This window comes from Pseudoliparis swirei, chromosome 4 (genome assembly GCF_029220125.1).
Source record: "Pseudoliparis swirei isolate HS2019 ecotype Mariana Trench chromosome 4, NWPU_hadal_v1, whole genome shotgun sequence".
Taxonomy (NCBI): domain Eukaryota; kingdom Metazoa; phylum Chordata; class Actinopteri; order Perciformes; family Liparidae; genus Pseudoliparis; species Pseudoliparis swirei.
The window spans coordinates 25843476-25869990 of NC_079391.1; the positions used below are offsets into that span (position 1 = coordinate 25843476).

At 39.7% G+C, this 26515-nt stretch overlaps 3 protein-coding genes across 3 annotated transcripts in view; 1 reads left to right on the top strand and 2 right to left on the bottom strand.

Moving 5' to 3' along the window:
* Window positions 1-4903, bottom strand: part of celf1 (cugbp, Elav-like family member 1) — a 44172-nt gene extending 39269 nt beyond the window's left edge. Inside the window, exon 1 of the mRNA XM_056412518.1 lies at window positions 954-4903. The gene's annotated coding sequence lies outside the window, so the exon portion shown is untranslated. The remainder of the gene's footprint in view (window positions 1-953) is intronic.
* Window positions 4904-5004: 101 nt separating this feature from the next.
* On the bottom strand, window positions 5005-16602 carry mesd (mesoderm development LRP chaperone). The gene is made up of 3 exons (XM_056412517.1): window positions 16426-16602; window positions 10229-10461; window positions 5005-5623 (listed from the first exon to the last, which is right to left on the bottom strand). Exons 1-3 carry the CDS (start codon window positions 16585-16587, stop codon window positions 5356-5358), a joined length of 663 nt encoding a protein of 220 aa, XP_056268492.1. The 5' UTR covers window positions 16588-16602; the 3' UTR covers window positions 5005-5355.
* Window positions 16603-21461: 4859 nt separating this feature from the next.
* tlnrd1 (talin rod domain containing 1) lies at window positions 21462-24637 on the top strand. The gene has a single exon (XM_056412515.1). It carries the CDS (start codon window positions 22966-22968, stop codon window positions 24028-24030), a length of 1065 nt encoding a protein of 354 aa, XP_056268490.1. The 5' UTR covers window positions 21462-22965; the 3' UTR covers window positions 24031-24637.
* The last annotated feature ends 1878 nt before the right edge of the window (window positions 24638-26515 follow it).

The window sequence follows — 26515 nt, forward strand, 5'->3', positions numbered from 1 at the left end:
ATATAAGGTCCTGGCTGGGACAGGAATGTTGTATTGTGTACAGATTGTAAAGCCCTCTGAGGCAAATTTGTGATTTTGAGATATGCAAAAATTATAGAATTGAATTAATAGCCAGGTGGTCAGAAATGGTAAGGTTGATGCTGGTTAAATTGCTGATGGTCAGTGATGCATTGTTTATCATCGACATGACGGGTGTTTTCAAATTGTTCAGGTGTTCACTGTGGACAGAGGTATCTGCTCAAGACAATCTTGAGGCACTAGTGTGGATACAGATACATGTTCACACTAGTGCAGCATTTTTAAAATGAAAACAACTTCATGTATTTGACTCACTGCTGCTGTGCTGTGAGACAAGCTCAAAGCTGTGTGGTCCTGTTGGAATGTGTCGATTTCATAGAAGTCAAATACCTTATTGTTGTCAGATCATTCCACTGAGATGTTTAATTTAGATAACAGATACACACACTTCACTGAACTCCTCTTCAAACTTTGGCAGCAACGCAGTTTGCCAATAACCTAGACCATTTGACCAAACCTAACTGTGGTAGGAATGGCAGTGGAAACTTCCGCGTGGCATATCTCTTTTCGTATATATAAATATATAGAGCGTTATCTACAAAGCGCTCAAGTGTAGCAACGCCCCGCACAGTTGCTGACCAACGACACCCGAAACATACCGTGTGTCACATCACAGCTTAACGCAACCTGTGCAAAGCATATCAACTCTTATCAAAACGTCCTTTCTTAAGCACATTCACGTCACAAAAGTTTCGCTCAGCCCCAAAAAGTAGTCTGCATCAAGCCCAGACAGCCATTACCACTACTGCTAGCTACACGAGCAGGCCAACGAACACGGCTACTAGGGGAGAAGAGAGGCTATGGCTCTGTGGGTCTGATTTAGTAACGGCAGTTAGCTACAAACAGCGTCTGATAACTTCAAATAACCAACTTACCCGCTTGTTTACGCCACTTTAACTTTGACTTGGGCTTACGTGTCTTTTTTGTCTGTTCGCTCACGACACCGCGTCAGTCATGCCGTACTTTTGGAAACAAACTGGCTGCTACATGGGTAAATAACTTGTGTTCTGTCATTAGAGATTCAGCTAGCAGTCACTGTGTAAAATGGCAGTCTCTCCTGAACCGTTACCAATCAAAGGCTGTAAAGGGAGGAGGGTAAGAAACAACATGAAATGTGCCATTTGCTATAAGATTAACTTAAATTGCTGCGTGCATAGTTTTATTAATAACATAACCCCTCCCTTGACTTTAATGCAATAGTTGGTATGTAGTATTCTAGTGAACGTGCACGTGACTGTTTCCTGGGTAAAAGTGGAACATGGTACAGTCCACAGAGAGGAACCACATCAGACACAATGTCCTAATGTCCCACGAGCTCTTGATGTGGTTTGTGTTTTATTTCTTAGAAAATGAGATGATCCTTCATTGTTTTCCAGAGGGAGTAGGGAGAGTGCCCCAGCGTTTCATGAGAACAAGGGCAGAAACAAGTACATGTACAGCGAAAGTTACAAAATATATTAAAGTGTATACAATTAAAATAGAAACTATACAGACCAATGAGACTCAAAATAGCAATGTGAGCAATACACAAACAGTATCCATGTACTTGCCATAAGTCACGTGAAATGCATGAGCAATTTTACAGGGGAAAAAAAACGCACCAGCTGAACGACACGATATAAAATTGAATACCTTCAGAGTAGCAATATAACAACAACAAAAATAATTCAATCAATATAATGTGGATTTTAAATAATAAAGTTTACAACAAAAATAGATCTGTTCAAATTTTGAGAATTTTTTTTTTTTTTTATATATATTTTTAGAAAAAAGCAATACATGCATGTGGTATGACCAAACCTGTGTTACATTTGTTTTTGTGAACTTTTCAGAGAAAGGGTGTTCTTCTTCTTGGATGTTTTACGGTAGCTTGCATCCTTTTTTTTGCATTACTGCCATCTTCTGGTGTCAGTTTCTATGCTACTAACTACTAAACATTCCCCATCATTCCTGTTGCACACAGGACATTTGTAAAGCACCTTCTTCCCAGATTACTACAGCCCCACTACAGTATATTATTCGGCTTTCTTCCTCTCATCCCTAGTCTTTCCATTTCCTCCAGCATGCCTCTCCTTTCTGAAATGTCTAAAACAGGTGGTGATGACATGTTGTACAGTTCCTGGTTCATGGCAGTGCTCACATAGACTGGTTGGATGCTTCCCTATCATGTGGCGTGTGCTGCGTAGACTGCTTTGTCCAATTTGTAATCTCGATATTTTAACTTCTTCTCTTGTCTTTCCTCCACTCTATCTCCCCCTGCCCAGTTTATTTTGAATAAAGTAATATTCTGGTCTTACTGATGTTGCCATACTCTGTTGATATTTTTCCTAATTATGCCCATCCCTCTGATTTGGATAACTTGATACAGAAGTCTACTCTTTCTTTTTCTTCAGTGCTTGTTTGACTAGATTGTCTTTTTTTATTTTCTATATCTATATGAGCCGGTACCCACATAAATATAACTTCAAGGCCTTGTTCTATTAATCTTGATTGAATTGACAGATATTGTCAAGTATTGGAAACACCTAACTTTAGTGCAGACATGGAGTCAATGCAAATAAGAACTTTGCCTGGTCTGTGTTGGACTACCCACTATAGGGCCAAAACAATTGCATTTGATTCAACTATACACAGATAGCAGTGTGTCCTGTCTGTAGCTGGGTCTTTTGATCCATCAGTAAAACATGCACATGTTCAGAGTATTTTTAATCTGTATACCCATAGAACTTACTCAATAAAACAATATTTCTATGTCTTAATTTGGATCAACTCCATGTCTAACCCTGGATCTTTTAGCAACCACACAGGGGTTACAGGCAAAATGACAGTAGGACAAAATTCTAGGTCAGAAACTCCTAGCTTCTTGCTGTTGCTTCTCCTATCCAGCCAAAATGTGTCTTTGGTACTTTGTCTCTTCCAACAATGCCTCTAATACCTTTTTGGTTGGGTGATTGTCTTCATGACCTCTCAGAGGGATCCTCCTCTGTTGCTCTCCTGAAGGTTTCTTCAATTTTTTCCCTGTGAAAGTTTTAGTTTTAGTTTTTTGGGAATTTTCCCTGATCCGTTGTGTGGTCCTGGGACAGGAATGTTGTATGTGTACATATTGTAAAGCCCTCTGAGGCAAATTTGTGATTTTGGGCTATACAAAATAAACAGAATTGAATTGAATTAATAGCCAGGTGGTCAAAAATGGTAAGGCCGATGCTGGTTAGATTGCTGATGGTAATGCCGTAAGTGCAGACCAGTTTAAGTGTGTGTCCTGTTTTATGGATGGGAAAGTCTACATGTTGGGTGATGTTGAAGTAGTTAAAGAGTAGTTGTAGAGGTTGTGGAGTCAGATGACTCGACGTGTACGTTAAAGTCACCGAGTAGCAGAATGGATGGAGATGGCGCAGAGTTGTGTGAGAAATTCAGACAGATCAGAGGGGAAAGCAGGGTTAGTTTTTTCGTGTGTGGTAAATGACTGCAGTAATCAGGGGTTTGGAACCAGACAGTTTAAAGACACGGTGTTCAAATGAGGAGGGTGGCGGGATGGTTATTGCACTTGCAGTGATGTCTTTACGAAACATTGTGGATATTCCACCACTACGACCATGGTGGCGTGGCTTGTCCATGTATGAATATCCAGGGGATGCTAAGTCATAATTAGGAGATAGTAACTTATAATTACAGGATCCTAATTTTTTCCTCAGTGGTGGAAATGGGCTTCCATATGATTGAGATGACTGAACGGCATCACGAGAACACTCGTCCACGTTCCTCTCAGTGGTCATGTGACGGTGGTAGTTCCATCATAAGCCAATCTAGGATAATGTTGGGCCATGTTATAATACATATCATCAAAACGATATTAAAATGTCTGTCCCTGCTATTTTTCTATATTGGTTTTCATTGAAAAACCAGCGGCAATGTATATTAATTTTCGAAATGTTCTTATGTTGTGGCAACAACTTCGACACAGACCCTTCTCCTGCCTCACGCCAAACCACTATATTGCGCAGCTCTTGTCCAGGAGAAAGATAAATTGACCCCAGGTAACCCAATATCAGGTTCTCGTTGGGTCGTTAAAATAGAGTTTAATAGCGGAGTAAAATGTCATGATTTGCAATGTCAGACTCATAGAGGCCAATAAATATTGTTTAATTCACCTTACTAAGTAATGTACTTTCTTCAGTTTAAAATAATGTAAGTTGATGTAGTTATGAGTTGAAGCGAAAAACATGCTGAAATTTAAATCTTGAATTCAAATTATCATAATTAAGATTACTTAATTATTGAGCATTTAAGCATCTGTGACGTGAGAAAAATGGAGGTTAATATAATATTGAACCACTGGTTGGGTCATCAGATTAAATATATTTTTTTTAATTTACATCATTTCTGATAAAACAGAGAAAGTGACAAATGTAGAGATGTCAGAAGTCTAACACTCTCTGCATTAATTCCTCTGAATACACTGCCTGCTCAAGTACGTTTCAGGATTTCAGAGTTGAGCTCAGTGAAATATTGCACAGATTTGCACTTCAGTGGCACTGGGATCGCACTTATTATGGTACTTTTGAAGTTCGACTAAGTTGAGGAAATGTTACTTCCTGTATTCTTGTTGTTCTTAGTTTATACTCTAGGTTGAAATGCATATTGTAAGTCGCTTTGGATAAAAGCATCTGCTAAATGACATGTAATGTAAAATATACTATCAGGACTGAATTCAGAAAACACATTGTAAAGTTCACAGTGAAACCTGATTGTTTTAAATAAATAAATAATATATATATATATAAATTTTTTTTTAATGGACCGTGTGTTTAGAATGCTCCACACAGTGACTACTTTACTGGCCTCATTGGTGTGGTCACAGAAATAAACACTTTCCAGGACCCGAAGGTCTGAAGAATGGCTCTCAAATCAAGTACCTTTCAAACTATATCTGAATCTATTGGCTTTCATTTATTGATAATCGAACAACACAAATAAGTAAAGAAACCAGTCAGTTTTGTTTTGATTTACAACAGATTTGAAAGAGATTGTTAAATTATGACTTTGAAAATGTACTGTCACTGCAATGTATTTCAATGGGGGAGATGTAGAGAAGAGTCAGAGTTAATGTGCTCACCAGGACATTTGAGTTAACTCACACCACTGACTCTAAATCACTGACTCTTCCTTTGTGGTCCTGCTGCCCCTCGAGAGCTTTTAGCTGACAGACATGCATATTGTGACGAGTCTAAGGCCAGAAGAAAAAGAGACCCGAGCCTCTTCTTCCTCTGTGGAATTCAATCACAGCTCCTGCTTCAAATGCCTGGCACTGTTTCCTTCCAAGTCGGGCTTCTTGGTCTCAGGCTTCTTTTTGCTCTTCTTCTTGGTGTTAACTTCATTCTGCGGCTTGTATTTGGCGTCATCCTTCTTGGCAGCCTTGCCGGGGAACACCTGTCCCTCCACGGTGACGTCCAAGCAGCGCTCTTGGGTCACAAGGTAGTCTTTGACCTCCCAGGCCACACTGCCGTCCCGCAGCATGAAGATCACCCTGTTGGAGCCGACCACGAACCTGCAGAAGGACAGGTGGATGACAGCAGGTTCAGTTTAGAACTATAACAACCATTCATTGTGATTGATGCTGTGGTTTTCAGTGTGTGTTTCAAACAGCTTCATTAACTCCTGTGAAATATTAGGATCATTTTGGCTTTTAAATGTTTCTATTGTTTCGGCATACATTTTTGCAGGGTTTTGAGTTTTGCCTCAGGTACTAAACTGAGTCTATCTTGAACAATTGAGCGAAAATGCAAACCCTCTGGCCCTCAATGACAAACATGTCCACAGCTCTAGGTGTCCTAATAAAATCATCCATCAGGCTTTTGTCTACTTGTTTTTTTAATTTGTTCATGTTTGCTCTATATTCACATGCTATGTTCGTGTCTTCTACTGCTGCTGCAGCATTTAGTATCGAAAATTATTATTTTGTCTTTTATGACAACAGTGTCATTATATTAACAAACTGGCCTTTGAATAGTTAAAATTCTGAAAAGGAATACATTCATAAGTGAAAACATAACTAAAGTGTAATATACATCGTTTAAGCAGCTTTAAGAAGGGGACATTATTGTCCTGCATGTAGATGGACCAGTTGCAATTTCCTTGTTGAGGTCTAAGCTGATGATTAAGACATTCTCCAGACTAACTTTCCTGTAACTGTCCACCTCTCATTTTACTTTGTTAGTCATCTCTACAGAATAGTTTGGTTTGTTATTATTACAGAGCGGAGACACAACCCACTGTCTAGTTTATCTCTGCCTCCAAAGTCTCAACAGTCAATATGATGAACGAGTGAAAGTGCAGTCGCGAGGTCCAGGACCACATTTATACACGTGGAGCAGAAATGCAGGATGCTTTGACACTAGCTCCGTGTTCTCATATCATGTGCAAGCTTCTGGTGCTTATGTGTACGGGTTGAGACCAGTTAAAGGTAATATATATGTGTATGCAGCAGTACACACAGCGTGAATGCACATGATGTCCTTGTACGTAGCGGGAGGACATCTTACCAAACAATCTATGACATTTTTGCTGTGTTCTTAACCTGTGTCATTAACGAATACCAGCAGTGAGAAAAGTGCAACGATCTTTTACTTAAGTTAAAGAACTAGGAATACCACAATAAATAAATACAATTATTTCTGCCTCTACCTACTTAAAAACTCTGTTACAATCAAAAGTCTGACAATCAAAATCTTACCTCAGTAAAGGGCTCTTTAGTTATTATTACAATATTAGCTTGAGATTCATATCATTGAAGATGTTGTAGCTGTCTACGACAGAGCTAATTGTATTAACTTTTATATTTTGTGTGGTTTAAGCTACTGTATAAATACATTGTATAACTCTTAAATACATTTAGTTAAGTAAAATGTACATTTCTATCAGAAATGTAGTTACACACAGTATTACTTGAGTAAATGTACATAGTTACTTTTCACCCCTGATTAACATCATGTTGAACAAAAAAATGCTAAGAGGTTTATTCTAGAACCCTTCTGGAGCCATAAACTACATTCTAAATGATTCAATATGAACACATCATGGGAGGGAGAGAGACGGTCGGCACTTGACACCACTCAGTGTGAGCGCTGCCTGTGAGAGCGCTCGGCAGCCCCGCCCCCTTGTACTCAATGCGTGCAGACAGCATGACATGGAGCCGAGCAAAATTGTATTGTTTTTAACATACTGATAACTTCTTAGTATCGATACACCGTGCAGAATTACAGCAGTAGATGTAGCGAGCTGACATTCAAGCTAACACGAACCCCCCAAACGCTGTCGACATCGTAACGCTGATTGGCCAAGACTCGACACGTCCCATCAAAGATGTTAAATTACGAAGATCATCACATCACATTTTCTCCGCATCTCACTGCAATCTCAACCCCAGCGGGCCAGGTGACAACCTCCTACCCCAAAACAAAACTCCGAAAGGTGACAAGTTTGCAGGTATGCGTAATAATCGCATGAAACATCGAAACGATAATGAAATTCATTGCCAACTATTTTAAGAATACATTTTTATCGATGCGTTGTTGTAGCGTAGCCCTAATACACATAGGTGTATGTATATATAATATATATATATACACTACCGTTCAAAAGTTTGGGGTCACTTAGAAATGTCTTTATTTTTCAAAGAAAAGCACTGTTTTTTCAATAAAGATAACATGAATCAAAAATACACACCATACATTGTTAATGTGGTAAATGACTATTCTAGGTGGAAACGTCTGGTTTCTAATGAAATATCTCCATAGGTGTATAGAGGCCCATTTCCATTAACTATCACTCCAGTGTTCTAATGGTACATTGTGTTTGCTAATCGCCTTAGAAGTTTAATATCTGATTAGAAAACCCTTGTGCAATTATAGCACAGCTGAAAACAGTTATGCTGGTGATATAAGCTATACAACTAGCCTTCCTTTGAGCTTGAAGTTTGAAGAACAAAATTAATACTTCAAATATTTATCATTATTTCTAACCTTGTCAATGTCTTGACTATATTTTCTATTCAATTCATTTGATAAATAAAAGTGAGTTTTCATGGAAGACACAAAATTGTCTGGATGACCCCAAACTTTTGAACGGTAGTATATATATATATATATACTACCGTTCAAATGTAGTTACACACAGTATATAAAAAACACAAAATGCAAAATAGGCTGTATATATATATATATTAATTATAATTTTTATTATTATTTATTTATAATTACTAAATAATTATTATTAATTAATAAATAATATATTTTGTATCGCTGTCCGACATGAACATCTTTAAAGATGTTGCCTCTTGAATAAAGACTTTAAAACAGGAAGAGGACCAATGGCTGATCAGCTTAAGGAGGACCAATGGCTGAACAGCTTAAGGAGGACCAATGGCTGAGCAGCTTGAAGAGGACCAATGGCTGAGCAGCTTAAGGAAGACCGATGGCTGATCAGCTTGAAGAGGAATGAATAAACTGAGCCATCAGCAGGAAGAATAGGGTGAACTGTTGCGCAATATGCATGATACTTATTTTAGCTGAATAGTTCAAACGCCACAAAATACAGAAGAACATGGTATTTAAAAAAAAAGGATTAACTAATTTAAGGTTATACGGCCAGAAAATCTTCCAGTAATATAGATGTGTGTAAATATTAGAGATGCACCGATCAGGTTTTTTGTGCCGATCACCGATCACTGAAATCAGTATCTGCCGATCACCGATAATACCGATCACCGATCACTGAAATCAGTGCCTGCCGATCCGATAATACCGATCACGGTGTCGATTGAAGCATTCTATTTATTGTGTAGCATTATTGCCTAGGACTATGAGGAAATACATATATATAAAGCAACTCAAACATTAAAGAAATTACAGATTTCTTTAAACATTTCGGACTTTTACTTTGAAAAATGTCCTAATTGATACATTAAAATTGTTTGATTGCTATTGTAGGGGATTTCAGTTATGTATGGAACACATCTGCATTATTCATTTCCTGGAACTCTTGGGGAAATCTATATACAGGACTTTTTTTAACATACAAAAGTCTGACTTATTTTTATAAACTCTTCCTTGGTACAGTAAAAATGTTTTAATGTTAGCATAATTTAAGCTAAATCTCAGAAACGATCTATAAAGATACAAAATCAGTTCATTGTTTACTTTTATATGTTCGTGTATGATTTGTCGACATCTTATTTTGAAAAACGGATGTTGTTTCACGTGGTTCTTTCCGCTAACTTTGCAAAACCGGATGTTGTCACATAAATCCTTCCGCTAACGTTATCAAAACCCTCGCGCGCTCAGGATCGAATGCGTGTACCGTCAACATCAGTCTATAGGGGCAGACATGTGAGAGTCGGCTGAGTTGACCCAGAGATTCAACTCGGGGGACGGGGACGCCGCTCGGTGCGTGAGGATCCCCTCGTGGTCCTCTCACTCTGTGGCCCTCGCCGGGCGCATCGTCTCCGTTGCGGTGCGCGGCGATTGAAACGTCTGATAGTTCTCGCAGATGTTACGTCATCTGATCGGCCGTTTAGATCGGTTTGATCGGCCGTTTTGAGAACGCCGATCAAAACCGATAATGGCAATATCGGCCGATATGGATCGGCGCCGATCAGATCGGTGCATCCCTAGTAAATATATATAAATATGTGTTTGTATATATATATAATAAAATTAAACAACTTTAATTCAATAAATGTAATTAAATTAAAATTCACCGACATGCAAAACAGAGGAACTATTTCAAATAAGCAAGCACGTCTGGGGTCATTCCGGGAAGTGAGGATGCTTTAAATAAAACGAACCCCCAAAAAACAGAGAATCAACTGACATAAATTATATTTAGGAAATATCTAGAAACTACAATCAGTTGTAGACAAGTTTGCAGTTATGAAACAGGCTCCTCTGTTTCTAAAAACTCCTTCTACTGTGATTATCACAGTAGAAGGAGTGTATTATACACTGACAATGGAGAAGAACCTCATACAACCAAACAACTAAACATCTGAAATATCTCTTCAATTGGCTCATCCAATTGACAGACCCTTCATTACAATCAATAATTGATAGTACGAACATTCTTGTTGATGTTAAAAAGTTAAGAGAGTGACTACCTCTGAATATCAAAGTTGGCATTGAAGAGGCTGCCCTGCCACAGGCCGGTGAGCTCCTCTGTCTCTTTCTCAGTGGGATCTTCTGACACCGTTGCAAACACCATGAGAGTCTTGCCCTTCTTGGACAACTTCAGTAACTCTTCTGGCTTGGAGGGGTCAATCTTGGCGAAATCGATAGGGGGAGAAGATCTCTTGTGCTCTGGGAGGTCACCTTCCTCAATGTCATCATCCTCCTGTAGAAAAAAAAGCAGTAATGTACAGTGAGTCATCAGGTAAGATTGTTATAAACAGACCAAACTATTAAATGATATTTATATGATTATGATAGTATATACCTAATAAAACTCAACATTTAAATGTAATAATGTGCAAATACATTGTTCATTGTGTACACATGACATCAAATGCCCTAGTCTGTCCATCCTAAAAGAGAGATTCTCCTCTGTTGCTCTCCCTGAGGTTTGGCTCTCACATCCCCAGGACTATAAAGACCAGGACCCCCACTGACTCTGGCTCTCACATCCCCAGGACTATAAAGACCAGGACCCCCACTGACTCTGGCTCTCACATCCCCAGGACTATAAAGACCAGGACCCACACTGACTCTGACCCCCACTGACTCTGGCTCACTGAATCAGGACTAACTGATATTGGCACCGTTTTTTTCGGTACCCAACCCTAGTTGCCACTAGGTGACGCTATGACTAGACTTCACAATTATCATATGGATGTCTTCAGGGTAAGTATATCATGAGATTTGAGAAATATGGAGCAAATTAGATAATGTGTGGATGAGTTAAAACAACTTACATTTTCATGCCGAATGGTGTTTTTTGCCGCCGCGCCGATTGCGCCGTTTTATATATTTTTCATAATTTGAATTTTTTTTACTGCTAAGTAGTGAATTGTCCTTTCGTGTCGAGAAATCCAGGAAGATTTCTTTGAATCGCATATCGAGGCTGGTGTTGATGACGTTTGTGATGACGTTCGAAGCCACGCGAGCGGCCTGTACCACGTGACTGATTCAGAAACTGGTTCATATTTGGTGTGCGATTCCAAATATAAGGGGCAGTGAAATGCAATGGATTCCTCAATCACATTCTGTGGACTTTGGACTTTATTGTGCATTTGTTTGCAAAGTATTCAAGCTTCTTATTTTGCAATGAAACCAGCAAGAAAGAGATATTCCCCTGTCTGGGACCATTTTGAGCTGATCTCTCCTAATAAGGTATGCACATAGTAGGGCTGCAACAACGAATCGATAAAATCGATTATTAAAATAGTTGGCAACGAATTTGAAAGCAACGGAGATAAGACACGCCCCCTCACCGACGCGTATGATGCGTTTAAACCACAAATAGCGATTAAACTCACGTGAGTAAAGCGTTGTCACTTGTCAGTTCTTTTTTTGACAGGGTTCATACACATGTTGATCAATGGATTTCCATGACCTTTCCAGGACTTTAAACCAAATGTTAATGAACAAACATTTTGTGAAAACTCGGTGTATACGTGAAAAAGTGAGAAGCTGTAGTATTTATACTAACTGAGAATTCCAAAGCTTACAGTAAATACCGCTTAAATGAACATATGAATATAACAAATTTGCATTACTTTTCCAAAACGTTGGGGATTTATTTCTCAATGACTTTTCCAGGCCTGAAAATAACCATTTTAAAATTCCATGACTTTTCCAGGTTTTCCATGACTGTATTGGGTTGAAAATTACAGTTTTTTTTTAAATCCGATTAATCGAAAAACTAGTCAACAGATTAATCTTTTATCAAAATAATCGTTAGTTGTAGCCCTAGATTTCCACGCCCCCGAATGTTTAGATATTTAAAAAATTAGGGTACGTTTAGGGATGCCATGTGGACATATGCAACCAATTGGGTGAGGATAGGCCAAGTAATTTGGAAGTTATGTGTCTTTACATATTAAGCCACACCCTTTATGCATGTCAAATAGGGCTGCAACAACAAATCGATTAAATCGCAAAAAATCAATTATTAAAATAGTTGGCAATGAATTTCATTATCGATTTGTTGTGTAGCGTGATTATTACGACACTCAATAAGTCGCAGAGTATAAAAAAAGTTGAGTTGAGTGCAGAGTGGCGCAGGAGAAAAGATAGCGGCGGGAGAGGACAGACCATAATGCTGCGTTGCAAAAGCCAATCAGCGCTGAGCTGCTCCTCCATTAGTGAATCGAATTGGCTGCTGCTGCTCTAATGGCACTGGAAGCGGAAGTCATTCACGTAGTCGGAGTGACATTCACGGAGCTGTGTGCGCCTACGGGTAATGTTATGAACCCAGACACCAGGGCGTTACGATGTGTGTGGCATTTCCACAAGAAGTATAACGTAGAAATAGTGTATAATTATTCCGTGGCGGATGGCGGAAAATAATTTCCCACGGAACAAAGGAACAGAGATAAGCCACGCCCCCTCAACGATACGTATAATGCGGTTAACCCACAAATAGTCGGTTGAGTAAACTCAGGCGAGTAAAGCGCTGTCAGTTCTGTTTGTGAGAGGGTTCATACACATGCTGACCAATGGATCTCCGGGGCCTTTCCATGACTTTAAACCAAACTGCCATGATTAAACAGTTTGTGAAAACTCTGTTTACATGAAAAAGTTCTAAGATGTAGTATTTAAACTAACAATGAGAATTCCAAAGCATACCGTACATATTCCGTGTAATTTAACATTTGAATATAACACATTTGCATTACTTTTCCAAAAATGTTTGGATTTTATTTTTTTCAATTACTTTTCCAGGCCTGGAAATACCCATTTAAAAATTCCATGACTTTTCCAGGGTTTCCATGACCGTACAAACCCTGTTTTGAATAAAGGGTTGAAATTACAGTTTTTGTTTTTTATCCGATTAATCGAAAAAATAATCAACAGATTAATCGATTATCATAATATTCATTAGTTGACAGTTTTTGATTTTTATCCGATTAATCAAAAAAATAATCAACAGATGAATCGATTATCATAATTATCATTAGTTGCAGTCCTAATGTCAAATTTAACAACTTTTGGAATATGACAAAGCCCCCCCCAAACACTTTCATTGCTAGAGAAGAAGAAAAATAATAATAATAATTCCTCGAAATACAATAACTTCCTCTACGACAAAGTCATCATAAGGACCCCAATAAAAGCAATAATGGTATTGGCAATAGTAACTGCAATGCAACTAATAATGTTAATAGCAATAGGTATAGGGCAGGACCAGGGACCAGATAAAACCTTGATTCATATAAACCTACTACAATTACTACTACTGCCATTTCAACTACTACCACTACTACTACTTCCTGTTGCAATTTCATATTTTAGCACCACTACTACTTTACAAGTAGGGATGGGTATCGTTTGGGTTTTCTCCGATACCGGTGCTAAACCGGTACTTTTAAAACGATACCGGTGTCTAAACGGTGCCTGAACCGATACTTTTTTTTTAAACGCACAATGAGGACATTAAAAACCTCTTCGGCCATATTCCCTGTAGAAGCCGTTATCATGGAGCACTGACACACAACGGATATCAGACTGTTAACATACACAAGATATGTTCTCCATTATATGATGTGATATGTATTGTCATGTGCAGACTTTATAGGGTTAATCCTGTCACTGTGTTGATGGGCAAAGAGAACAACCAATCAGAGGGACTGAAGATGACACGTGACAAATAAAGTTTTGCTTCTGACAGCGAGTTACACTGAAACAAAGTGACGCCCCACGGTCTTTATTCCTCCGTCATTATATTCCCGGTAACACCGGGTATACAGCCGGGATCGCTGGACATCAACACATCTGCTAGCAGACTGTCACGCTCGTAGCTCGTGTTAGCTACGAGCTAGCGCTAGCTTAAGCATGGTTATAATGGCTAATTTATTATTTCTTACAATACTTTTATGAATGCAAGACTTGCAATCAACGATACGGTACTAATCTGAGTTCAGGCTGCTCGTCATAATCGGTCTCCCCGTGTTCAGGGGGACCGGTGATGGTCTCCCCATCGCGTCCAGCCTCACGCTGGTGTGCTCGACACGGGTTCACGCAGTCACACACGGCGCATGCCTCCGCTGTCAGAGTTAAATATGATAGGCTATCGTAACCTGCTGACAGGGCGGAGTCAACAGAGAAGTTCACAACAATAGTTTTTTTCAATTTCAATCGGCTCAGGCACCGGAAAGAAGCACCGAAATGTGCGTTGCGTTTCGGTCTGGGTAATACCGGTTGTATTGGAACCGGTACCATATTGGCACCGGGTTTCGGTACCCAACCCTATTTACAAGTACTACTAATATTACTGATACTATTACTACTGCTCTTTCAACTACTACTATTGGTGCAACTACTGCTCCAACAACTGCTACTACTGCTTCGACTACTACTAGTACTTCCACTACTACTATTTCAAATAATAGCATTAGTATTAGCACTACTACTACTCCGACTTCGACAATAAAATCGTTTCGCTTCCAGCGTGTCTTTGCGTTGTAATTCAGCTCTTGGATTCTGTAGATTATTCTTAAATGATTAAATTCAGTGTCCAGCGTGCATTTTTTAACGTGGCTTTTAGTCTTGAAAATGTTCACGGCAGGTAGTTTTCCTGTTCGGTATTTTCAGCAAATACTTTGAGATTGATCTCAATTTTCAGTTTCCACACGCATTTTCTACTGCGGTCAACTCAGCCGACACTCAGATCTCCGTGGTCAACTCAGCCGACACTTACATTTCTGTGCACCTATATACTGATGTTCACGGTAAACGCATTCGATCGGAGCGCCGAGGGTTTTGATAAAGTTAGCGGAAGGATTCAAGTGACACAACATTCGGTTTTGCAAAGTTAGTGGAAAGAATCACATAAAACAACATCCGTTTTTCAAAATAAGATGTCAACAAATCATACACTAACATAAAAGTAAACAATGAACAGATTTTGTATCTTTATAGATCGTTTCTGATATTTAGCTAAAATTATGCTGAAATTAAAACATTTTTACTGGCTCAAGGAAGAGTTTATAAAAATAAAAGTCTCCCAATTGAGACAGTAAATATGTTTGATTTCCAGGGTAATGGAAGTCAGGAATGTCTTGAACACAGCTGGATCAGTCATTGCCTGGGACTATGAGGAAAAACATATATAAAACACCTCAAACATTAAAGAATTTACAGATTTCTCGTAAAAATTTAGGACTTTTAATTTGAAAAATCTTCTAATTGCGACAGTAAATATGATTGATTGCCAGGCTAGGGGAAGTCAGATATGTCTTGAACACATCTGCATCAGTCATTTCATGGCACTCTTGGCGAAATATATTTACGAGACTTCAAATAAAAAGAAATGTGCTTTTTTAACATACAAAAGTCTGACTTTTATTTTTATAAACTCTTCCTTGGTACAGTAAAAATGTTTTAATTTTAGCATAATTTAAGCAAAATCTCAGAAACGATCTTTCTATATATATATATAGATACAAAATCAGTTCATTGTTTACTTTGACAGCTAGTGTATGATTTGTCGACATCTTATTTTGAAAAACGGATGTTGTTTCACGTGGTTCTTTCCGCTAACTTTGCAAAACCGGATGTTGTGTCACGTGAATCCTTCCGCTAACTTTATCAAAATCCTCGCGCGCTCCCGATTGAATGCGTGTACCGTCAACATCAGTCTATAGGTGCACAGAAATGTAAGTGTCGGCTGAGTTGACCACGGAGATCCGAGTGTCGGCTTTTCTGCAGGCAATGCGCATTTGATAGTTGTATTCGTTCTCTTTCCTTTTAGCTGTATTGACTATGTCATTGTTCTGTTTTTAAGTAACCTACATTGAGAACAACTTACCAACCGGTGTCAAATACCTCATACACACACATAATTGAACTATAAACCTGACTGCTCATCGTGTTTAAATAGTTTTAGAGTACACCTTGTCTTACAGTACAACTCTCACATGGGCACTTTGTCCTGCGCAAACATTGTTCATTTTTGGCACTTCCAACTGTACGCTTTGCTGATGATACCCGGGATAACTGACTGTTTGCTGGGTACGGATAGCTTCATGTTCCTGACGACGTTCATTCACGTTACACTAGCTAGCTACAGACCTAACGTAGCTAACGCCAAGCTAGTTGCTCGCTCTTGTCTGTGGCGGACTGAATGAAAGCACGTTACCTCCCATTGTTCTAGGAGCCGGGCCATATCTGCATCATTGTAGTCTCGGATGTTCTTCTTTTTCTTGTGATTTTCGTTGTTGTCAGTCGCTAATATACAAAGTAAATGTGTGCACAGAAGGAGCGCTACCGCTAAACATCTCCACCTGAAGTCAGACGCCATGTTTACAGATGGTCTATTGTCATTGGCTCTGGAGTCTGCTAGTCACAAAACGTGAGGGGCTGGTCAGAGCTGCAAAAAGCCGACCAGCACACCATATGATGAAATTTCAAAGTAAAGCCAGAATTATTTATGTGGTTAAATTTATGTTTCAACCCTTAATTCATCCATATATCTTTTCTATTCGTTTTTAATTTGTCATCCTTCTAATTGTGAATTATTTACTCAAACGTTAAAGTCGTGTTATTTCTTTCGACTCCACTGTTAAATACAAAGTAACAGAAAATCCGTCTCCGATAAATATTTAGATAAGTTAATACAGGGCAGTACAGGGCTATCCCACATTTGTACTTGATTCACCCTTTCCAGCCTAGGACGTGACAACTTCAGGTTGAATGGTCAGCGGAAGTTGACACAAACACAAAGCTACTGTGCGAGATTTACGAGGGATAGCTAGTGTGATTGCTGACAGTGAAGCAGCGTGTGTCAAGTCTGTGGTAAGTGTCAGTCAGGCGTCAGGACAGCGGCAAGGGAACTCGTTCGGCACCCCTGTTATGTTACTTTAATGTATTTAAATGTATGTTGACGTTACTTATTAAAATGGATAATTATTTTGTATTATAATTAAAACTATTTATCAAAACGTTTTTAGATACAAGTGGAATACTATCTCCACGTGTCCTCAATTTATATATAGGTTCCACGAGCTGTCAGTGGCAGTGGTTGACTGCGGTCAAGCCAGCCTCCACTTCGAAAAACAGTCAAGCCAGCCCGCTCGATTTTTTAAGTTGGAGCTCCCAGGTCCTGGTATTTAGCTGATTTAACTTTAATATCCTGAAAATCTGTAAAGTAAATCATGCTGAAAATAATCATGGGCATAGCAGAGGTCACCAATAACAATAATGCAGTATCGTTTTTGTTACGACTTGTAATGATCTGCTTTGAAGAAAATTAAAATATTGGGAAAATATTAATAATGTTTATTTTTCTAAAAGTCTTTAATAACTTTAATTTTCTAAAAGTCTGTACAGTAATATCTATTGAAAATAATCATGGGTATAGCAGAGGTCACCAATAACAAGATTGCAGTGTCATTTTTGTTAAGACTTGTAATGATCTGCTTTAAAGAAATGTCAAATATTGGAAAAGTATTAATATTATTTTCTTTATGACATGCTTTCATTTAGAAATCAAATGTCAGAATGTCTTGATTGTTTCTGGGTAATACCTTGGGGTGGTCTACTATGAATCATAAGTGAACTTATTTTGTAACTGTACCATTTCGTTCTAAATCTATTCTGAATAGAGACACATTTTCTCATGAATGTGATCTTCTATATCTTTTATTTTGAAATTCTAAATCAGAATGTCCCAATATTGGAATAGTTACCTTCTTTGATTTTACAGGGAGCAAGTGCAGCTAATACAGGAGACCTGTGATCTGTTTTCTTAGTTATTGTTAACAAATTCACGCCTCTTCATTGCACATGACTAACTCTACTTCTTCCCCAGAGTCTTTGTGCCTTCTTGCCTCACAGGGTCCATTGGACCTGGCTGTGTCTTGAGCTGGTTCTGGCTCCTGCCCCCCTGACTCCTTGCCCCTGCGTCCTTGCCCCAGCCTGGGTCCTTGCCCCAGCCTGGGTCTGGCCTCCTGCCTACTGGGCTGGCCTCCTGCCTCCTACCATGGCCCTGCTTCCTGTCACGGTCCTGCTGATGCTCCTCCTCTCTATCTCGTTCTATTTACTTGGATCGTGGTTATCTGGATCGTGGTACTCAATATTAATAATTTCTGTTGTATTCATTGAATGTTTTGTAACTCTGTAACACTGTTCATCCTTTACACATGACATATATTGCTTCTGTCCATCTGGGGAGAGGGGTTCTCCTCTGTTGCTTTCCTGAAGTTTTTTTCTGTTTTTTTCCTGTACAAAGTATTTTTTTCTTCTGTTTTTTGTGGAGTGTTTCCTGATCCGATGTGAGGTCGTGGGACACGGATGTCGTATGTGTACGGATTGTAACGCCCTCTAAAGCAAATTTGTAATTTGTGATTCTGGGTTATACAAAATAAACTGAATTGAATTAGTGCACATGTGGTGCGTTTGCAGATTTGCTGACAATAAAAAAGATATAGAATATCACCAGACTGATAATTTAAGAACAAAATGATTTAGGCCAGCTTCCAAGAGTTGATACTTTTGTGCTCAATTGTTTAATTTACATCTTTATTTAATGCATGTTTATGCAAATAGAAAAATAATAATAATAGGAAGATATCCATAAATTGGTGTCAGGGAGGAGCTGCCATTGTGTTCAGAGGCAGGCAACACGGTAGATGACAACAGGCCATTATTAGATAAAATGTGTCTATGTGTAACCTTGCTGCTACAATCCTGAGAATAACACTATGACATAAAGTATTTCCCCTCAGTAAACATGGCCATGTTACTGAGACACTGTTAGAAAGTAGTGTGTGAAGGCCAGCAGAGTTCATGGGTCTGTGGAGCTCAGAGATCAGCCTCCCTGACAGGAACTGTAGAGCTGTTTCCTCTCTGGCCGACTCCACCCAATGGCACTGTGCCATGTGCAGCTGCAAATCCCACTGACAGTACAACAGTGTGTTCATCACAACCTCCTACCGAGAAGAAAAAAGATTTTGTTACCATGAAACATACCTGAGATTCTTCATTTTGTATGTCTGAAATATAGTCTTAGTCTGAAAGAAATTATGTTTGTCATAAAGGAATCTTTACAAAACGTGTGTCAATGTTTGTACTACAACCATTTAAATATTTTCGTTATCATTTATAGTTCAATAAAATACAAAATTGTCAGTAAATTACACACTGAAGCTTTCTGTTTTATTAGTACTTTTACTTTGCAAACTTGTTGCTTATAAATCTTTTGTCTGTGGACTGAAGTATAATTTTGAATGCTTGACCTTTAATTGCAACACGTTTATTTTGTGATATTGCTAATTTTAGCATACTTCAATAAACAATCTAAATATTTATTTCTCTCCTTTAAACAGCATAAACACTCTTGTACTTACTTGGAAAAGATCACACACAATCTTACACTGAGTAATTGTTTTTATTCTACATTTCAATTTGATATAAAATAATTCAATTCATGACTATGAATAGCGGATTCATGATAATTGTATCATATTAACATGGTTTACAAGGTTGATGATTTCACTTTTGGAAATTGTAAATACATATTGTTTAGAACACAAATACATATTTGTGTCGCGTGATAAAGAATGTGTTCATGAGACTGTCACATGGTCTCTTTCTCCCAATAAAAATAGTAAAGTCCCTCCCATCTCCTGTACAACTTGATTCGCTTTCACTCTTCCCTTTCAACTCTTGTAATTGGATACCGTCCACACCCGAGTTTAAAGATTGGACAATGACTCAGAAATCATTATTTTCAGTTATAGGATTCACATTTCACTGATAATGAGAAACTACAACATGAGGTAATGGAGCATGATTGGGAGGAAGTCACCCGTAGGTTTCCCCCTAAGCAGCATAAGATCAGCCAACACCGCGGTTATCGTTGTGACGCTTCTTTATTTAGCAATCCAGACCGCAGACCTCTGCTCTGCTCAACCTCTCCCCTCCAGCTTATGTAACCGAGGGTTAATCAAGTAGATCCCCCACATCTGGGGACAATCAGGCCCATTTGTGGCACCTGTCCCTGGGCCACGCCCCCATAGCTGCCACAAATATTTATACTTTATTCAATTCAATTCAGTTTATTTGTATAGCCCATTTTCACAAATTAGAAATTTGTCTCAGAGTGCTTTACAATCTGTACATATAGACATCCCTGTCCCAAAACCTCACATCGGATCAGGAAAAACTCTCAAACAACCATTTACGGGGGGAAAAAAGGGGAAGAAACCTTCAGAAGAGCAACAGAGAAGGATCCCTCTCCAAGATGGACAGGTGTAATAGATGCCATGTGTACAGAATGAATCATTATACACAAATTAAAACACAGTAACAACACAATCAATGAATATGACATGAGTGTATGAATATATAGCCTACACAAAGTAGGAACAAATTAATATCCATAAAGGGCTTGTGTTTCAGACATCAAAGATACAGAAAACAGTACACCAGCTCAATCATTGTCCAATTTTTTATTTTCTATCAACTGTTTGACAGACAATTAAAAGTGTTTATGTGTAATTTATTGCGTGTGTATATATGCCTTAAACATTCTATTGAGCCATCCGACCATTTTATTGATAGATTACAACCCAAAATGTCTGCTCATCAAAGATCCAATTTGTAAACAGTTCATTCATCATTATTAGGTTGCAGTCTTAAAATAATTAACTGAAACGTTAATTAATATACAACCAATTCAGGTAGAGAAGCAACATTAGTTTATATTTATTTTAATCAATGACATGTTACTATTGTTTGTTGAGATCGACCTTCCATCAACGTTAACGTTGGGAAATTAAATATATAATTATATTTAATGACACTACATGCTGTTTTAGAACACTCTCTCACTGCCATAATGTGAGTCGTAAACGCAAACGCATTTATTCACGAGAGAATTAACAATACGGGTTCCAATGTATGCTACTTTTACTTTGCCCTACTTCCATACATACTCTAATATGTTTTCATTTAATAATTTAAACTCTCTGTCTGGTTCCTAAAAAATCCCGAAGTCTTTGAAGAATATCGAGGACATTGTCCCGGGGAGTGCACCTCAGTGGTAGCTAACTATGCTTTTATTTTGAAAAGACAAGCTTCCGGTGTAATTTTAGCTAGCTCAGCTAGCTGGTCGCTTGACGACACAGGGATGTCTCATGGCAGATTAACAGCCAGTCCTGAAAGTAAAAGCAGTCCAAAAATCATCGGACCTCCTGTGACTGTGTGACTTCGTTCTTCCTTCGCGATTCCGTCAGCGTGAGACCACAGCCCGGTCTCAGAACGGTTGAGACGTGTACTTTACGCGGAGATAAATGTGTTCTTTCGCTTCAACTTAACTCTGTCCAGCAGCAGCCGCGCCGCCGCGACCACACCCTCCTGCTTCCTCATAGTGCTGTAGCGGGAGCGCGCAGCGCCACTTTGAATCTCTGGGAATAACGGCCGCTTCTTCCAACTCTCTCCAGTTCGTGACAGCGGAACCTCCCAGTACAAATGAGTGGAGTGTTCGAAGACCAGAGACCTGTGCAGATATGAGAAGCGAGTCTCCTCAGAAGATATGCGGGGCTATTCCATATCTGGTCCCGGGTTAAGACGCGGAGGAGGGCGGACAGACGGAGGATGCATATGGAGACGAAGCGAGCGGAGCAACTGCTAGCTTCTAACCCTGGGCTCTGTCTGAAAAAGAAAAGGTTGAAAGTGGATTGACGGGTTTGTGTTGTTGGAAATTCTTCCTTTTGGTGGATTTTATTTGGAAGGACTTATGAAATGATGGTGCTGGAGGGAAACACACACGTTCCCGCTGGTGCCCTGTTTGTAACCAGCATGAGTCCGCCAGGCCGGTCCAACTCATCGGGAACCAGTCGAACCAGATCTCGGTACTGTTTCAGGCTCCTGGCTCTGCTGAAAGTGGACACAAGATGATATCCGAGTTCGAGTGAACAGACTTCCTAAATGTTCAGCTGATGTTTTCTTGGCTGTAGTCCTACAAAGACCCCAAAGGAAGCCATACTACGTTTCTAAAGAGCACAGTCATTTCAGCAGATGTCATTCCTATTTGGAATATGCAATCTTAAACGTTTAAGAGCTATTGATATATATATATATATTATATATAATATTCTCAGTCTGCACTTTGCCTTTAATAAGGCACCTTGGTAGCACTTTGTGTGTGATTTTAGTTTTTTATTCAACCTGTGTGTTCTTATGTTTCATGAGAATATTGACCTTGTGATTATGTTGTTTGAGGCATTTAAAAACAATGAGAGAGCATATAGCTCATTACACTGATTACTCTGAAATTGTGGAGGTTTTGGCAGACTGTTGCATAGTAAATAACTAATAACCAAGGCAGATCATAGTTTGACTGGCATTAATGTATACTTTATACATTGTACACAACAATTCATACTGGGGAAATGTTATTCACACATAAGAAAATGCAGTTCTTGAGTTTAGCTTATTCTACATGTTTACATTGAGAATACATGTTCTATGTGTACAGTTGGTGACCTTTACTCTGAAGGAATTTAAGGAAGACTGTTTGGCCAGTTATTTAAACAAGTTTGTAAAAGCAGGGAGGTGAGGCCTATCTTGGAAATGTCTTAAACGCTAAGATGCTGTGTGCAGCAATAGAAAACTATAAATAACTGAACCCCTCCAGAAGAGCAGTTTGACCCCTGGCCCAGCCCCCCTGCTTATTATGGCTAGTAGTGGCTCTGGCAAATCGGCTAGCGAGGGATCCCCCAGCACACCCAGTGTCAGTTTGCAGCAGAGAAAGCGTCTCTCCTCCATCTGTGACACATGTAAGGGCAAAATGCAGCTGGTGGCCGACCTCCTTCTGCTGTCCAGCGAGACTAGGCCGGTCATGACCTCTGAAGGAGTGGCCGTGGCAGAAACCTTCGACCAGTGCCGCGACACGGTCATCGCCAGGACTAAAGAGCTCTCCATTCTCACCCATGACATCCAGAGCCAGCTCAACATGGGCCGCTTCACAGAGGTTGGGGACCGTCTCTTGGAGGTGGCCGACCTGGTGGTGTCTTTAACAGAGTGCTCGGCCCATGCCGCTTATATTGCAGCCGTGGAGACCCCCGCTTCTCAGCCCTGCCTGCCTGGCCTGGTGGACCGCTATAAGGTGACCCGCTGCCGGCACGAAGTGGAGCAGAGCTGTGGCATCCTCCGGATCACACCCCTGCCAGACCTCACTCCCCAGCTCCTCCTCGAGCTCTCTCAGAACATCTCCATCAACCTCAAGAATCTGACGGACATCTCCTCGCTAGCCAGCGAAAGGTCCAGGGACCGCTTTGCTAAAGACCAGTTCAAACTGAGTGTCAAGAGCATGAGCACCAGTGGCACAGCCTTCCTGGCATGTGTCAAAGAGGTGAAAACCCAGCCCAGTGAGCTGACCAGGAGCCGCTGTGTTCTCTTTAGTGCAGCTCTGGTCCAGGCTGTCAGTGCCCTGGTCGGGTTTGCCACAGAGCCACAGTTCCTGGGAAGAGCTGCGAGTATCTCCACAGAAGGGAAGGGGGTACAGACTGCAGTGTTAGGGGGAGCCATGAGTGTGGTTTCAGCCTGTGTCCTCCTCACTCAGGGCCTCAGAGACGTTGCACAGCACCCTGAGAGCAGCTCCAAAATGGCAGACTACCGTGAGCGTCTGCGCAACTCGGCGTGTGCCGTGTCCGACGGCTGCACTCTGCTCACTCAGGCGCTCAGAGAACGCTCATCTCCAAGGACTCTGCCGCCAGTCAACTCTCATTCTGTGAATTAGTTTAGGAAGAGGCAACATGATGTCTTGTCCCCTCTCTCCATTTCTGACCTACCAAAGAGACTCACTTATCTCAGTTATCCCTGTTATCAGGTTTTGAGTCCGAGTAACATCAGAAGAAGGCTGTCTGGGTCAGTCCATGTGGCTGAAGTGCATTTGAATGCAGAGGAACGCCAATAATGCTTCAGGGTTCTGTGTCGCGCTGGATGTGGCTCAAACCTTGTTAGTACCAGACCCTTGGAGTGCTCTGTGCTAAGCTGACGACCCACTCTCACGGACAAATGGCAGCCTTCAAACCTGAAAAGCTTACCTCAGTTTTCCGCTCCGGTGAAACAGCAGCCTTGATGATGGATGTAGCCTCACTGTGTGAACCTATGGTTGGCTGACCTACTCAATTACATGTGCTTCGTGAGATTGGAAAGAGTGATCTGATTGTCTCAATGCTTGTTTTTGTTTTCAACTTGTGTGAAGTTTTAATGCTAAAAAGCTGCTGTGAGTGTGTGCCGTAGGTTTTACACTATTTACCAGACTTCCCATAGTATTTTAAAGTGTTTTGTTCATGCATGTAATGGAGTATTTATTTCAACAATTAAAAATGTTGTTTCTGAAATCCTGTTGTTGGTTAATGCTATTTGTAAAGCCAGATAGTATGAAGGCTCTCTTCACTCAAATGTCCAGGGTTCAAGTCATCTGTCTCTGGAAGTTAAACTTACTTGTAAACTCAAGTCTCACAGTGACTCAGCATCTCTGTGTTGTAGAGGCGAGAGGAAAGTTCAATCAAAGTATATTATTAACTGAAACAATGCGGTTGTACGCTGAGATTGTAATATAGGTTATAGTTAATATTGCGTGTCTAATAATAATAATAGCAATATTTTACCCACAGGAATGTCTATATAAATTTTCAGATACAAAATTCAGTAAAAAAAATAAAAAAAACCATTTCATCGCAGTAGCCTGTTAAAAAGATAGCAAACAACTTATTACTGCTGATACTGTTTGCTAATATATATAGATATAAGACAGATGATAATACAGTAGCCTTCATGGTTTGAATTATTTACATGTAGCTTTGCAGTGCTTTATACAGCAGATGTGTCCAGCAGACAATATAATGTTCATTACCACCACAAGAATAAATGACATACATTTATGTATATATAATAGACATTTATATCTGTGTGTCTATATACAGGACTGTCTCAGAAAATTAGAATATTGTGATAAAGTTCTTTATTTTCTGTAATGCAATTAATAAAACAAAAATGTCATGCATTCTGGATTCATTACAAATCAACTGAAATATTGCAAGCCTTTTATTCTTTAATATTGCTGATTATGGCTTACAGCTTAAGAAAACTCAAATATCCTATCTCTAAATATTAGAATATCATGAAAAAGTATACTAGTAGGGTATTAAACAAATCACTTGAATTGTCTAATTAACTCGAAACACCTGCAAGGGTTTCCTGAGCCTTGACAAACACTCAGCTGTTATAAATCTTTTTTTTTACTTGGTCTGAGGAAATATTAAAATTTTATGAGATAGGATTTTAGAGTTTTCTTAAGCTGTAAGCCATAATCAGCAATATTAAAAGAATAAAAGGCTTGCAATATTTCAGTTGATTTGTAATGAATCCAGAATGCATGACATTTTTGTTTTATTAATTGCATTACAGAAAATAAAGAACTTTATCACAATATTCTAATTTTCTGAGACAGTCCTGTATACAGTGGGGCAAAAAATTTAATTAGTCAGCCACCAATTGTGCAAGTTCTCCCACTTAAAGGATGAGAGTTTCCTGTAATGTTCATCACAGGTAAACCTCAACTATGAGAGGCAAAATGAGGAAAAAAAATCCAGAAAATCACATTGTAGGATTTTTAATGAATTAATTGGTAAATTCCTCGGTAAAATAAGTATTTGGTCAATAACAAAAGTTCATCTCAATACTTTGTTATCTACCCTTTGTTGGCAATGACAGAGGTCAACCGTTTCCTGTAAGTCTTCACAAGCTCTCCACACACTGCTGCAGGTATGTTGGCCCATCGCTCCATGCAGAGCTCCTCTAGAGCCGTGATGTTTGGGGCGGTTGCTGGGCAACACGGACTTTCAACTCCCTCCACAGGTTGTCTATGGGGTTGAGATCTGGAGACCGGCTCGGCCACTCCAGGACCTTGAGCTGCTTCTTCCGAAGCCACTCCTCCGCTGCCAGGCGGTGCGTTGGGATCACTGTCCTGCTGAAGGACCAGTCACGGTTCATCTTCAAGGCCCTTGCTGATGGAAGGAGGTTTCACTCAGAACCTCACGATACACGGCCCCGTTTATTCGTTCCTTTACACGGATCAGTCGTCCTGGTCCCCTTGCAGAAAAACAGCCCGAAAGCCTGATGTTTCCACCCCCACGCTTCACTGGAGATCTGGTGTTCTCTGGATGCAGCTTGGCATTCTTTCTCCTCCAAACACCACAAGTTGACTTTTTACCAAC

What these genes read in the sequence shown, in the direction of transcription:
- mesd (XM_056412517.1), bottom strand. Translation starts at nt 16,587, where the DNA reads ATGGCGTCTGACTTCAGGTGGAGATGTTTAGCGGTAGCGCTCCTTCTG. An exon ending in GGCTCCTAGAACAATGGGAG is followed by an intron (nt 10,462 to 16,425) that starts GTAACGTGCTTT and finishes TTTTTTCTACAG; the next exon opens with GAGGATGATGACATTGAGGA. An exon ending in GCCAACTTTGATATTCAGAG is followed by an intron (nt 5,624 to 10,228) that starts GTAGTCACTCTC and finishes GTCCTTCTGCAG; the next exon opens with GTTCGTGGTCGGCTCCAACA.
- tlnrd1 (XM_056412515.1), top strand. Translation starts at nt 22,966, where the DNA reads ATGGCTAGTAGTGGCTCTGGCAAATCGGCTAGCGAGGGATCCCCCAGC.